At 35.2% G+C, this 15,783-nt stretch overlaps 1 protein-coding gene and 1 long non-coding RNA gene across 4 annotated transcripts in view; one reads left to right on the top strand and one right to left on the bottom strand.

The window, feature by feature from the left end:
- The window catches only part of LOC144216666 (uncharacterized), a 20,170-nt gene extending 7,246 nt beyond the window's left edge, over positions 1–12,924 (bottom strand). For both annotated transcript variants that reach the window (XR_013330707.1, XR_013330708.1), the window contains exons 1-4: positions 12,884–12,924; positions 11,575–11,631; positions 10,073–10,206; positions 9,876–9,947 (exon numbers count right to left, since the gene is read on the bottom strand). This is a non-coding gene — a long non-coding RNA (uncharacterized LOC144216666). The remainder of the gene's footprint in view (positions 1–9,875; positions 9,948–10,072; positions 10,207–11,574; positions 11,632–12,883) is intronic.
- Positions 1–15,783, top strand: part of PKN2 (protein kinase N2) — a 138,243-nt gene that overhangs the window by 86,688 nt on the left and 35,772 nt on the right. For both annotated transcript variants that reach the window (XM_077746092.1, XM_077746093.1), the window contains exons 7-8: positions 5,766–5,951; positions 6,858–6,967. In XM_077746092.1, the coding sequence (XP_077602218.1) occupies positions 5,766–5,951; positions 6,858–6,967 (296 nt within the window). The remainder of the gene's footprint in view (positions 1–5,765; positions 5,952–6,857; positions 6,968–15,783) is intronic.

The raw sequence follows: 15,783 nt of genomic DNA, 5'->3' as shown, positions 1-15,783 counted from the left end.
AGGCTCCAGGCTCTGAGCTGGCTGTCAGCACAGAGCCTGATGCGGGGCTCGAACCCATGAACCATGAGATCATCACCTGAGCCGAAGTCGGACGCTTAACTGACTAAGCCACCCAGGCGCCCCCTTACTGTATTTTTTAAAATCAAAACTGGAATATAGACCTGTGAAGAACAAAGACCTTGTTGTCTACCTACATGTAATTCTGGCCCCTACCACGGGATATTTATAGTTTCAGGAGATATTTGGTAAAGATTATTTGATAATCAGGAAGGAACTGCACTTAAGTTTTGCCATTGTATGGCTCAGTGCTGAATGAATTAATAATATTTGACAATTTTTAAATGATTCATTGATTAAAATATGTGTGTCAAATATTTGAAAATCAACAATATTTCTAGAAAAGTAATAAAGCCATATTTTAGAAAACATCTGATACAGCTGGAATTTTTTTTTTCCTTTTCTATTCTTGCTGGCTTCTCTCCCCAACTCTAACCTCTTCCATTCTCTCTTTTCCTGTTGTTCATTGCCTTACTGAACTTTATCCAAAGTGATGTAAATCGCCACCATAAAGGGAAGTATATTATAATTCTTAAGATATTTTGTTCTTTTTTTAAAAACTTTTTAATGTTTATTTTTGAGAAAGATAGAGTGCAAGCAAGAGAGGGGCAGAGAGGGAGACACAGAAACCAAAGCAGGCTCCAGGCTCTGAGCTGTCAGCACAGAGCCTGATGCAGGACTCAAACTCACGACCCACGAAATCATGACCTGAGCCGAAGTGCAATGTTAAAAAACTGAGCCACCCAGGCGTCCCCATACGTTTTGGTTTTTAAAAAAATGACTTTAAATTCCTACTGAGTTTTTTCATGAATTAATTAATTCATTGTTGAACCTTAAACTAAATACAGAGTAACTGAAGAGAAATACTGTTGGTCTTAATAAAGGATTAGACACAATGAAGAATTAGTATCCATTCATGGATAAGTAGTAGGAGCATTTACCCTCCTGAGTTTTTCACTACATGCTATTTGTGGTTTGTCTCATTTATGTTCTGTTTTCTTTTGTGGTTGTCTGAATAAAAATTGAAATTTGCAAATTTGATGCTGCTTTGATCTAAAGTGTAATTGAATTTTTGGTTCACATTTTGAGACATTTACTTGTTTTTATGAAAGAAGATTCCCTCATTACTCAGTTGTACCAAGATAAAAGACTGAATTAGTAAAATGGATATAAAATAGTTTTTCCAGAACAATTTTAAAAAAAAGCATTTACTTGTTCTAATGGAATTCATAGCTACTGCTTATGAATATAGACATTTACTTCTTGGATTGCTTGTTTTAAAAATTTCATATTGTGGGTTATAAAAGTAAAATATTAATTTTAAACTATTTCTAATATGGTTACATGCAATTGCAACTGTGTCACCTCATAAAGGAACGAAACTTCTAGATGCTTATTAGTTCTTAAATCCCTATAGATTTCTTTTTCCTAAATGAAAGCAGGTGCTAAACATTGTCATCTCCTAATATATTGAAATTACTAAAATATTTAATAAGCTACCAGGGTTTGAAGTAGTGACCAGATGTTTTCAGTTTCCCCAGGATGACTTTTACAGCTAAGCATTTACAATGGAAATGAGCTAAGTTTACCAGTTTAACAACAAAAAAGGAAATAAAACACACCGACACAACAAGTTGTTTCTTTTGAAGTAAAATTAAAATGGTATCTATTATCTTTAATCTGTTTTAACACTTTTTTTAGAGAATATTTCCATGGCCTAAACAAACATAAAAATTGAAGCTTTCCCTCTAACTTTAGTAACTTTATTGAGACATAATTTATATACCATAGAATTCACTCACTTTAAGAATATAGTTTTAGGACTTAAAAATAATTTTTTAATGTTTACTTTTTTTAATTTGTTAATGTTTTATTTATTTCTGAGAAAGAGAGAGCGAGAGAGAGATACAGCGTGAGCAGGGGAGGGTCAGAGAGAGAGGGAGATACAGAGTGTGAAGCAGGTTCCAGGCTCTGAGCTAGCTGCCAGCAGAGAGCCCAACATGGGGCTCGAACCCACGAACCGTGAGATAATGACCTGAGCCAAAGTCGGATGCTTAACCGACTGAGCCACCCAGGCGCCCCTAATATTTATTTTTAAGAGAGAGACAGAGACAGGACACAAGTAGTTTAGGGGCAGAGAGAGAGGAGAGGAGTCACAGAACCCGAAGCAGGCTCCAGGAACTGAGCTGTCACCGCAGAGCCCGATGCAGAGCTTGAACTCACAGATTGTGAGATCATGATCTGAGTCGAAATTGGATACTTAACCGACTGAATCACTCAGGCACCCCTAGTTTTAGGATTTTTAGGAAATATATATAGTTGTGCCACTATCATCAGCATCCAGTTTTATTTGAAGTGTATAACTTGAAGATTTTTGTCATAAATTTTGTTGTGAAACCATCACAACAAAGATAATTAATATATCTGTCATCCCAAAAGTATCCTTGTGTGCTTCTGTTTAATCCCTCTTTCCTTCTCTTCTCATGCTCTCCCTACCCACATCTGACTCCAGGCAATCACTGACATATTTCTGTCACTTGCTATTAGTTTACATTTATATATAGAATTTTACATAAGTGGACTCGTACAGTATATATACTGTTTTCTTTTAGGAAGAAGGATTTCTGGCCTCTAACCACTCTGAATAATAATTCATCTATGTTATGCCTATCAATAGTTCCATTCTATTATTAGTAGTATTCAGTTGTATGGATATTCGATAATTTGTTTATCTTTTCACCTGTAATTGATATTTGAGTTGTTTCTACTTTGTATTTTTTCCAAATATAGCTACTAATAACATCCTTGTGCAGTTTAGTGTAAATGTAGATTTCATTTGGGTAAATACCTAGGAATGATAGGACTGGATCATGGTAGTCTACTGAAAATGGATTCTTTACCCATTTTAAAATTCAAAAAGTCTTCATTTTTGAAAGATATTTTCAGTGGATCTAGAATTCTAAGTTTACAGTTTGCTTGTTCATTTCCTTAATACATTAAAATTGTTGCTTATTTGTCTTGCTTTCATTTTTTCTAATAAGAAATCTGCTGTGATCCTAATCTTTATATGTAACATATCTTTTTTCCCCTGGCTGTTTTTAATATTTTCTCTGTATTACTTGTTTTGAGAAATTTGATTATGGTGTGCTTTCATGTGATTTACTTATTTTTCTTTTGCTGGGTGTTCTTGAAATTCTTGGATACTTCCTGGGTTTATAGTTTTCATCAATATGGAAAATTTTCAGCCATTACTTTTTCAAATATATTTCTGTCACCGTGGTCTCTGCTCTTCATCAGGGATTTAATTGCACACATATTGGGCCGCCTGAAGTTAAATTGACAGTTTATATATGCACTGTCTTTTTTTATTTTATACCATGTCTACTGCTTTAGCTTCAAGTTCACTAGCCTTTTCTTTTGCAGTGTATAATCTGCCACTAATCCCATCCCAGTGTATTTTTCCTAAAATCTCAAACATGGTAGTTTTATATCTAGAATTTTGTTTGGGGTCTTTTTGATATCTTTCATGTCTCTATTCAACTTTTTGAACAGATAGACTATAATTTTGATAACTGAATGTGTTCATGTCAGTTTTGGATTGATTTTTATTTGATTTGTTTTTTTCTTATTGTGGTTCTTATTTTTCTGTTTATCTGCTTTCCTGGCATAACAGGCAGAATTCCAGGAATGACCCTTGGAACCTCTGTCCTGTGAATACAATGAGACATCATTCCTGTGATAATATAATGTTCTATGGCAAAGGGGATTTTGCCTATGTGATTAAGGTTATTAATCAGTTGGCTTTGAGTTAATATAAAGGGCAGTTATCTGGGTCAGCCTATTGAGCCCTAATGAGCCCTCTCAAAGCAGAGAATTTTCTCTGGCCAGTGGTACAAGGGGAAGAATGGTCTGAATCATGAAAAAGATTGTATGTGCCATTGCTGGCTTGAACATAGAGGGGGGCAGCCTGTAAAGAGGAATTCATGTGGTCATTTAGAACCTGAAAAGAACCTCTGGCCATCAGCTAGCGAGGAAATGGGGGGCCCCCGTCCTATTTCTGCTAGATACTGCAGGATGCCAACAACTTGAATGAGCTTGGAAACAGATTCTTCTTCAGATCTTCCAGATACGAGCCCAGCCTGGCAGACACAAGGATTTCAGCCTTGTGAGATCTCTAGCAGAGAGTGCAGATAACTCATCCAGACTCTGACCTACAGAACTGAGACAGTAAATGGATTTGTTCTAAGCCACTAAATTTGTGGTAATTGGTAATCCAGCAATAGAAAACAAATATGCCTTGCAGTCTAATTAGATTGCCAGACATTGTGAGTTTTAGCTTTTTGGGTGTTGGATACTTTTATATTCCTGTAAATATTCTTGAGCTTTGCTCTGGGTCACAGTTAAATTACCTGGAAACAGTGTGATCTATTGGGTATTGCTTTTAAGATTTGTTATACAGAACAGAACATCATTTAATGTAAGAGTAATTATCCTCTACTACTGGGGCAAGACTGAATAGTTAATTAGGGGAATCCCCCCTCCCCTTCCGCACATCTTAGTTCTGTCTCTTGACAGCTGTTTTCTTCCTTTTACTCTGCCTGTGAATTCTAGACACCTTGGTCAGTTCTGTGTCAGTACTCTCCGTTCTGTTTCCTTCACACAGGTAGTCCACTTGGCTGCACCTGACTTCCCCCTCCCTGCACTATGTCCTAAGTATTTTCCAGGCAGGAAACTCAAGCAGTCTTAGGATTCATCTCATTTATTTGCCATCTCTTGTTGTTCAGTGTTCTGTAACACTTTTTTCACATATTTTGTTTGATTTTTTTTTTTTGAGAGTTGAGTATAAATTCAGGCCTTTTTACTTTTAAGTTAAGCTTTAGTTATTTAAGTGCAGTGGGACCAAGAAATATCCCTAAATGTTATATAATGGAGTACTTAAATAACTCATAAAGTGTTATTCTTTGTGCATTATCTAAAATTTTAATATTATGGCACCACTTTTAACTTCCAGTATACTCTGTCTAGCCCAAATGATGACAAAGCCACATCTTTAGATAGCCTTACAGTTACTCATTTTCATTTGAACACCTCCAGTATTTATTTGCCTAAGGAAATCAGAATTATTTTATGCTTATATAATTATAGTCAATTATTCGACTTACTACACCATTAGAATGGAAAGTTAATATTCTTTTACATCTCAAATAGAACAGGAAACCCATTATTTATACAAAAAAAAAACCCTGTAGAGTCTTCCTATATTAACTACATAACTACTAAACACAGCTAGCTGCTTTTCACTTAGTCAGATTTCTTTGTTTCTAATTTCTGTATGTTTATTTTGATATTTGGCTTTATGTTTCCCCTTCTAATGGTCTAGCCACATAATTTTGTAATTCTTCCATGTAGTTTTATAAATGAGTATTCAGACATACAAGAAGTTTATGTAACTTGTTTTATGCCCTACAGACAGCTTTTGGGAGGTACTGTTCTTCCTATAAAATTTCTTACACAGTTTTATTAAGAATTTTCAGTAGGTTTCTCTAATTAAAACAAGAAAGATGATTAGCGACCTCACAGATCCTCAGAGACAGGAGATTTTTGTTATTTTAGCAGATGTCTCCCCCTCCTTTCTGAATAGATAACAAAGACATAGTTCTATATATTAAAAGCTGATGTTCTTATATGATATTTGTTTATGCTGATAGGTACTTTGGAAGTTCGTCTTATGGGCTGTCAAGATATTCTAGAGAATGTCCCTGGACGATCAAAAGCAACATCGGTTGCACTACCTGGTTGGAGTCCAAGTGAAACTCGATCATCTTTCATGAGCAGAACAAGTAAAAGTAAAAGTGGAAGTAGTCGAAATCTCCTAAAAACTGACGACTTGTCCAGTTCAGTAACCAAATTTTTTTAAAAATCATATAACAAATTAAAGTGCCTATACAAAGAATTTAGCAATGGAGATAGCAATGGAAAAAACCAAAGTTGAATGAAAAACTTTGTTATGATTTTTATAATTTAACTTTAAAATGTCAAAAGCTATACTGACAGGAAACAAAGGCAACCAAATTTATTGAAATTATATTAGAAAACTAAATGATGCATAGCATTCTTTTGGAAGAATGAAGTACTAAGGATCACTCTGTGCCAGACTGAAAGTGTTTGAGGCTATGAGTCTTGTCACATGTTGATCTTTTAATGATATAGTGACACTTCTAAATTTTGGTAACTAACCACAGGACTAAACATGTTTACTAGGCTGGTAGCTCACTTAGCGAACAAATAGGGGAATAGGTAGAAGTGGTAAGAGTAATATGCAACAGGTTTATGAAGCACTTTGCAGATGTTCTAAAATGTAATTATAAACTATGATCTAAAGGTATAACTGGGGGGAAGTCCTGTGACAGTTGAACCTACTACAGAGTACAGAGGTGCGTATGTCAGTACTTTACTATATATAGAGAGGGATTTTAGGAAAAGTATGAAAATAAAAATTGTTTAAGATAACAAACTCTATAAATAGAAGTGTAGAGGGAGAAAACTGGATGATTGCTATTGATATACAAACAAAATAGATAGCATTTAATCTTTGTGTTTTTGTCAAATACAAAGGATTGTTTGGGAGCATCTGGTAGAAGTATGTGTACATATAAAAGTAGCCATTTAAGATTCAAAAGCTTCAGAATTAAGAAAAATCTTATTTTCAAAGGATCATAAGACTTTTGTTCCTATTAAACAGTGATATTCTATTTTAAAGTTTTAAAATATTTAAGCAAGTTTATAAATTATAATTACAGATGATGTCTGTGCAGTTTTGAAGCTAGATAATACTGTGGTTGGTCAGACGAGCTGGAAACCCATTTCTAATCAGTCATGGGACCAGAAGTTTACACTGGAACTGGACAGGGTAAGATGAAAAGCATTTTACTTGAATTTTCATTATATTTATAATTCATTTTGAATGTAAATTTTATGTCTTAGAAGACTTTAAAATGTTTTGGTTTTTTTAATATTTATTTATTTATTTTAGAGAGAGGGTGTGAGCAAGTGGGGAGGGGCAGAGAGACAGGGAGACAGAAAAGCCCAAGCAGGCTCCGCAGCTGTCAGCACAGATCCTAATGCGGGGCTCAGATTCATGAACTATGAGATCATGACCTGAGCCAAAAATCAAGAGTCAGACGCTTAACCAACTAGGCCACCCAGGCACCCCTGAAAAGTTTTGTTTTTAACACAATAAAAGAAGAATCTAGGGTTTTTTGTTTTTTGGGTTTTTTTGATGTTTCTCATCTGGTGAGTTGTTTATATAAAAGCCTGTGTTAAGACAGAGGTGAACGTCGGAGTGCTGCAGTAGCTTTCGCTTGTGCAATGATTTGAAAATGTCCATTTTGTATTGACGTAAAAACCAAGTGAGAGCTAATATTGAAATACACTTATTTTAGTGATGCACTCTAAAAAAGGTGATTCTTCAGATTCACTATTTGTAGGTTATACTACCAAAGCTGGATTTGAAATGAGCTAATGTCCTCAGTTACCCAGGCTTCCATATGTCTCAGTGGCTTTCATGAATGACATGAATGGCCGGAATGTGATATGTAGCTCTAGAATCCAGAAGTAAACCTGGTCCACAGTAGATACAAATCCATGGTGTTAACGTTATTACTCAGATTCTAATCTATCCACTGGGGTGTGGGAAGAAAATAATGCAGCTTAATCCTAATTTTATCTAAAAAATAAGAAAGATATCAAACTTTTATCAGTTAGTATTCAGACTGATGATACCAATGTCATTTTTTAATTACATATATTAGTGAAAGCAGATTTACAGTGCTTAATGATGATGTGAGGTTGGTAGTTACTACTCTAGCCTCTACTTAAAAAATTTTTTTCCAATCTATGTTTTCTTTCCTTATAGCCAGCATCCTAATCACACCTTTATCATTGCTTTCCTTGGTTCAAAAAATGTTGTATATACTTAAACGTTATGTATACCAGTTTTCTTAGCGTTAATACTACCTACCTCACTGAGATGTGTGAAAATTAAGTCCATGTAAAAATCATTGAAAGTGGTAAAAACTTGATTAATGTTCTTACAAAACATTAAGTAAAAAAAAAAAAAGTAATTTACTAACTAATCTCCGTTTGTGTAAATACCAGACTGATTTTCAAAGAATACTACCTTCATCTTGGCATTCATTCTCTCACTTAGGATCGTTCACTTATTCATTAAAATTATTATGAAAGTATTCATTTACTTAATCAACAAATATAATTCATTGACATCTAACTGTATTTCTGGCATTTCCAGGTAGTAGATTAGCAATGAACAACATAAACAAGGTCTCTCAAGTTTCCTCAAGGAATATCTACTTCATTGGCCTTTAGTACATACCTGATTTTTTATCATTACATCTGAAACTGTTTAAGAGTCTGCCACTTCATTTCCCAAACATACCTTTATTTTGATGATTTCAGTTAAAATGATATTGAGGTTCTAGAATTCTGGGGTTAAGGTGTTTATACTTGTTGGTATAGGAGACGAGATGGGAGACACGTAAAGAAAAGTTTATCTTGGAATTTGTATGAAGAATGGATTTGAGGGAGAAGGAACTAAAGGCAAACAGATTGGCAGGAGGCTACTCCAGTGCTACAACTGTAAGATCAGGAGAGCTTGAAATAAAACTTGGCAGTAGGAATAGAAAAAGATATATGTAGGAAATGAAGGGAAAAATAATATGACTTAGTAACTAATTGGATTTGAGTACAAAGGAAGGGATTTGTCTATAGTTTGTAAAGAAACTGATGCCACAATCATTAGAAAAAATCTATATTGAAGGGGGGATGGGTTCGATACCTAGTCTCTTAGCAATTAAATAAAGATGTAGAACTAGAGGTCAGGGCTGGATAAGTAGATTTGAAGATCACTTAATTAGACCTCATAGTGAATGTCATCCATGTGGGTGATCAGTCTATTCATTTCACAAATATTTATTCAGCATTTCATTGAGCATTTCATATGTACCAGGATTTTTACTAGGTTCTAGATTTACAGAGATAATGTATAGTTATTGCTGTAACAGAACTCTTAAGCATAATAATCACTGATTCTCTGTTCTGTGCCAAGCACCATTCTAGATGCTAGTAATGATTGATTAAAACTCCAAAGTCCATATACTTAGGGACCTTATATTCTAATGAGAGAAGATAAATAATAAACGACTTTTAAAAACTACAACTACAGGGAAGGAAGGAAGTAGGGTGGTATAATGAGGGAGTAGCAGCTACTTTAGATAGAGTAATTAGGGAGTGTCTTTGAGGATGCTACATTTGACCTGAGCGACCTGATGTGTAAAAATTTGCCAGACTTTTAAAGATCCAGGAAGAGTGTTCCCAGCAGAGGAGACAAAGTATACAAGTCCTTGAGATAGGAGAGAAACTGATGTGTTGTAAGAATAAAAATTGGGAGACAGAAGATCAGTGCAAAGTAGATGTAGGTAGATGCCAGATGTTTAGGGTCTTCGTAGACTAAGAATTGGGAACAGTTGGAGGGCTTTTAACAGGGGAGTGGGCATCATTTGATTTACCTAGGGTAAATGTTTTGAAAGAAGTACTATGCACTATAGAAGCTAAAGAAGAGTTACTAACACAAAGTGGGAAAGCATTTACAAAGACAGAAAACAAAAATCTAATAATCAAATCTTAAGCAGTGTCCCATGGGTAGGAAGAGAAAGAAGGTTTGCCCAAAAAGAAATAAAAAACTTTGGGTTGGGGGAGAAAAAAAACGAAAACAATAAACTTTGAGTTGAGCTGGATCATACCTTAGATAAACATCATAGAAGCTTATCCGGTGAATAATTACAGGAACGGTGAGATGATGAAAATCCTGTTACCTGTGGAACAATTGAAGAAAAATGGGAGTTTTAAAAGTCTGTTAAAGAAGAAATTTAACAAAGATTTGATAACTCTCTTTAAAGTTAAAGTGAGGAACATGTGGGAAAAAATTAGTGGAGCTCACTGTTAAGTTTACTAGATGGGTCTTGATTTTCAGAGAAGATTATACTGATCAAATAGCAATGTTTGCCAAATTCTTGGAGAAGTCATAAGTGGCAAGCTATAGTTCCATCCTTGGGTTGACTGTATATTTCGTGGCTGTAGAGGACAAAGCAAAAGTCAATGGATGGCAGATTTTATTTTAGTACAAAGGATAATATGTTTAAAAATGAAATGAGCTGATACAGAAAATAGTAAGTTCTCTCTCAATAAAGTTGAATGAGCAATTGATAAGAGATTTTAAAGGAATTCTTTTAAAGGTTATACTTCTAAAATTTTTTTTCAACTCTGATATTTTCTCTTTCAGCATTGTTACATGCTATAAATTAGCTGTTTAAATAGACCAATATAATTTAGTCAAGCCACTACTGAGGGAGATAACAGTTGAGGTTGTTAGTATAGATAGATAAAATTTTTATGTCTAATTATATTTGTATCTTCTTTTTAAACCATGTGAATACATATAAATAGTTATGACCATAAAATGTTTCTCTCAGTTTCCATTCATTTTTAATGTGAATATATTTGCTGTAATGAAGCCAGGTAAAATGGGTTCATTGTCCATCTGCTACTTACTAGCTTTTGATAGTAGACAAAGTACATAACCTTACTACTGGGCATTTGTTTCACCCTCCCTAAAATAGGGATAAAATATGCAGTTGACCTTTGAACAACACAGGTTTGAACTGTGCAGGTCCACTTAATATGTAGTTATTTTACACTAAATTATATGGATGTATTTTTCTTGTGATGTTCTTAATAATATTGTTTTCTCTAGCCTACTTTACTGTAAGAATGTAGTATATTAAACATATGACATACAAAGTACAGATTAGTTGACTGCTTATGTTATCAGTAAGGTTTCCAGTCAACAGTAGCATATTAGTAATGTTTTGGGGGAGTCAAAAGTTGTACTTGGATTTTTCACTGTTCAGGGGTCGGTTCCTTTACCCTTGTGTTGTTCAAGGGTCAACTGTAGTCTTTACAGGACAGTTAGGAAGAAAAACTGGGATAGTGTATATAAAATGCCTTGTGTTGCCTGGCTCATTTTAGCCACTCAATGGCATTAGTTTTTTCCTTAGTCATAGGCTTTGATGTGTGGGTGGCTATGAATTTAAGTATAATAGAAGAGCATGGTAGGTAATGGGGAATTAATTGGTTCAATGTCTTTTCTTTCATTTCAGAGGCTACTTAAGGTAATTATAAGATTTTTGATGAGTGATATGATCAAAATGAAACTCTAAGAGAATTTTTGTTAGAGGGAAAACAGAAGATTTCTCTTGTCACCAGGTTATTGCATTACAGAGTTTAATATTTAAAATAGAACTTAAAAGTAATAAATATATACTTACTTACATAAATATAAAGTAAAATAGAACTCAAAAGTAAGTTACCATCATGCTGTAGTTAAGGAAACTGAGCACCAGAGTGGTTAAATATTAATAAATTTCAAAGCTGATACTATACCTCAGTGCCCTTCAAAATGGATGCTCTTTCCTCTATGGGACGGAAGATGATGAAAACCTGAAAGAGAAAAAAATAATTAAAAATTACCCAGACTACAAGCTTAGAAAACGATAAAAACTGATAACTTTTGATCAGTTGTTTTTTACTTGCAGTTGTGATCGTCACCTAAAAATTGTTTTTTCATGACTTCAGATATTCTTCCCACTTTGGAGCAGTGCCCCTTTGAAAGTTTGAAGACAGTGCTTGACTAAGTAAAGCTATTCATCCCTGAGGCTAGAGAGAGCTTCTAGGCTCCTGATAGGCATGTTAACTTTTCCCTAATTTGATTATAAACTTCTCTTTGGCAGAGACTGCATTCCTTATCATGATAACTACTTGTGTTTACATAGTATAGTTTACTTTTGCATGTGCTTTTTACCCTTTTACTTTATCCCTTATATTTATAGAATATTTATTTATGGAAAATGTTTATTGAAATATTTATAGAAAATGTTATTTTAAACTGTATGACGTGTTCATGCCTAGCATTTTGCCTCAAATGTCAAGTTTCTTTTCTACAGGATTCTGGAACTAAGTTATTTATACTATTTCTATCCTTTTCATGACACAAAGATTTGTAGATCTTTGGGGGGTGGTAAGATACTCTGGAAGTGATCTAGACCTACAATAATCTAAAAAAGCCCAAATTATGTTCCTGGGAGGTCAGGGCTCTGTAGAATGTCTTAGGAAGCAACACGGAGACATTTTTGTTTTTGTTTTTGTTCTGGGTAAGATGTCATTTGGAATTTGCCACTTAAGAAAAACAGGCTTTGAAAATTGCTGATGTAATTTTCAGCCCCCTCATTTTACAAATTACTAAGGATATTATGGCCTAAGGATTAAAAAACTAGCCTAGAGTATAATCCAGGATTCTTTTTTTTTTTTTTTAATTTTTACTGAAGTATGGTTGACACAGTGTTACATTATTTTCAGGTGTACAGCATAGTAACTCAACAAATCTGTAAGTTATTGTTCTGCTTATCACAAGTCTAGCTACTTTGTCACCATACAACACTGTTACAATACCACTGATTATATTTCCTTTGCTTCTTTATCCTTTTATCTCTGTGACTTATTCATTCCATAACTGTAAGCCTATTATCTCCCACTCCCCATCACCCATTTTGCTCATCCCCTCAGCCCACCCCAATCCCTGTGGCAACCACCAGTTTGTTCTCTGTATTTATGGGTCGATTTTTTGCTTTTCATAATCCAGGATTATTTTTTTTTATTAAGTAATCCAATTCATGACATTGAGATCAAGACTCACATGCTTCACCAAACTGAGCCAACCAGGTGCCCCAATAATCCAGGATTCTTAATTCTTAATGAAGTCTCCTGACTGTTCTATGTTCTTTCCATTCTTATCAGATTACCCTTTTTATATTTTCTTATAAAATTAGATTCTTATTAACGTTTACTGTAAATGCAATAACCATGTAATTTCCCATTTTCCCTGAATTCCCTCAGTCCTCCTGGGGGAACAAGTCATACAATAGGAATACAAAGACACTGTAATTTCTTCTGTGTATAAGCCGGCTGTTTTGAACGTACTGTCTAATCAGGGGCGCTTGGGTGGCTTAGTCGGTTAAGCGTCCAACTTTCGCTTCAGTCATGATCTCGCGGTTCGTGGGTTCGAGCCCTGCGTCGGACTCTGTGTTGACTGCCAGCTCAGAGCCTGGAGCCTGTTTCAGTCTGTGACTCCCTCTCTCTCTGACCCTCCCCTGCTCACACTGTCTCTCTCTCTGTCTCCTAGAAATAAATAAAACATTAAAAAAAAATTTTTTTGAACATACTGTCTAATCAGAGATACAGGTTTTTTTCTTAAAATGGACAAGGATGCTAACTGGCTCAGTTGACTTGATCTGAGGTTTGTGAGTCCAAACCCCATTTGGGGCATAGAACCTATTAATTTGTAAAAAAAAAAAAAAGAAACTACAAAAGTATTTACCCTTTCTACCACTTTCAGATTCTATTAAATGTTACATCATACTCTCCTCTAAGGCTGTGTGAGTCCTCTGAGACTGTGAACTATGTATATAATCTACTTTTCTTTCTTTTTTTTCATCTCTGACATATCTTAATCACCAAACACACTCCAGTANAGCGTCCGACTTTCGCTTAGGTCATGATCTCACGGTTCGTGGGTTCGAGCCCTGCGTCGGACTCTGTGTTGACTGCCAGCTCAGAGCCTGGAGCCTGTTTCAGTCTGTGACTCCCTCTCTCTCTGACCCTCCCCTGCTCACACTGTCTCTCTCTCTGTCTCCTAGAAATAAATAAAACATTAAAAAAAAATTTTTTTGAACATACTGTCTAATCAGAGATACAGGTTTTTTTCTTAAAATGGACAAGGATGCTAACTGGCTCAGTTGACTTGATCTGAGGTTTGTGAGTCCAAACCCCATTTGGGGCATAGAACCTATTAATTTGTAAAAAAAAAAAAAAGAAACTACAAAAGTATTTACCCTTTCTACCACTTTCAGATTCTATTAAATGTTACATCATACTCTCCTCTAAGGCTGTGTGAGTCCTCTGAGACTGTGAACTATGTATATAATCTACTTTTCTTTCTTTTTTTTCATCTCTGACATATCTTAATCACCAAACACACTCCAGTATTCCTTAAGAGCTTTGGTTCTTCACTTCAACATCATTATGGGGCATTAAAAAAAAATAAAAAAAAAGAAAACCCTCCATATGTAAACAACCCATGTAACATGGTATTATTTCAAACTTCTTTGAATACCTCAGCTACAGCATACCTTTACTGCTTGTCATTTTAGCAATGAGTCATTCTGAAATCTTAAATTTGATATGTCAGACTTTCACCAAATCTTTTATTTCCCTAAATGAAATAATTACATAAAGCACCTAGATTAATGACTATGCAGATAATGGTTATGCAGTAAATGATAGCTTAAATTATTATTGTTATTCCTCTGGTCTCTTCTTTATTACCACAGAACTAGATACTTGATCAAATATTGTAATTTCCTTAATTCTTCATGAAGAGGGTGAAGAAGGGTCCATTAGCCCCTTACAAATTTCATTTTCCTTTCTGTGTACCCTAAAACCAGTGTTACCCTAAACTGTTCCCTTACTGATGCTCCTACATCAAGCATCCTTCAAACTTATCTTTATATTAGATCTGTCTTGGAAACCCCCAACAGCAAATCAGTCCTACCATCAGTCTTTTCAGCTCTAATCTACTGAATGCTGCTGAAATATTAATCATACCCATTGCTATAAATTTTAGTTTCTGACTTCAACTGGGCTTGTAAAAGTTGTCCTGCATATCAGATCTTTATCATATCCTTATCAGGAGCTTTTCTTTCACCTATCTCTTCACGTCTTCCATCCCACCTCAGACCCCTTTGTTTCCATTTTATAGATAAGATTAAGATCATTAGGGTGCAGCTTTCTTTCCTCTTATCACCTGCAAATATTTCTGTATCTTCCTCTTTGGTTTCAGAGAAAGAGGTCTCATTCTACTCTGTAAGAGCCTGTACACATTCCATTTGTCCTTCACTTTCCATTCTTTGTCATCTCCTAAACCCTGTTCCATCAGTTACTCCAAATGTTGCCAGTAATTTTTTACCTCCTCCTTGCTTCTCACCTCTGATCCTTACTGCATATGTTGACAGTTCTTCCATTAAAAAGAAATTGTTTTGCTTCTTCATAGCTCTTGTTGACAGGACTCTTTCAGAGACAAGATTCTTGAAGTAGTAATTTGTGCTCACAATCTGTTCTTCCTCATCCTCTCATTCATTATACATCACACTGAAACTTCTGTTGTACTAGGTTCTTAACCACACACATTACATATAGTATCATTTAATCCTCACAGTAATCTTACATGTGTAATCATTATCACTGTTTTGGGGATTACCTAGGTTCCAAAAGGTAAATAGCTTTTCTTGGCCACACAGCTAGAAAGCAGTGGTTCCAGGAATCATCACAAGAATCTAATATCGGGGCGCCTGGGTGGCTTAGTCGGTTAAGCGTCCAACTTTCGCTTAGGTCACGATCTCGCGGTTCGTGGGTTCGAGCCCCGCGTCGGGCTCTGTGCTGACTGCCAGCTCGGAGCCTGGAGCCTGTTTCGGTCTGTGACTCCCTCTCTCTCTGACCCTCCCCTGCTCACGCTGTCTCTCTCTCTCTCCTAGAAATAAA

The sequence above is a fragment of the Crocuta crocuta genome, unplaced genomic scaffold, assembly GCF_008692635.1.
Source record: "Crocuta crocuta isolate KB4526 unplaced genomic scaffold, BGI_CrCroc_1.0 scaffold48, whole genome shotgun sequence".
Classification (NCBI taxonomy): Eukaryota; Metazoa; Chordata; class Mammalia; order Carnivora; family Hyaenidae; genus Crocuta; species Crocuta crocuta.
Note: the sequence above shows the minus strand (reverse complement) of the source record. Positions and strands in the feature narration are given on the sequence as shown.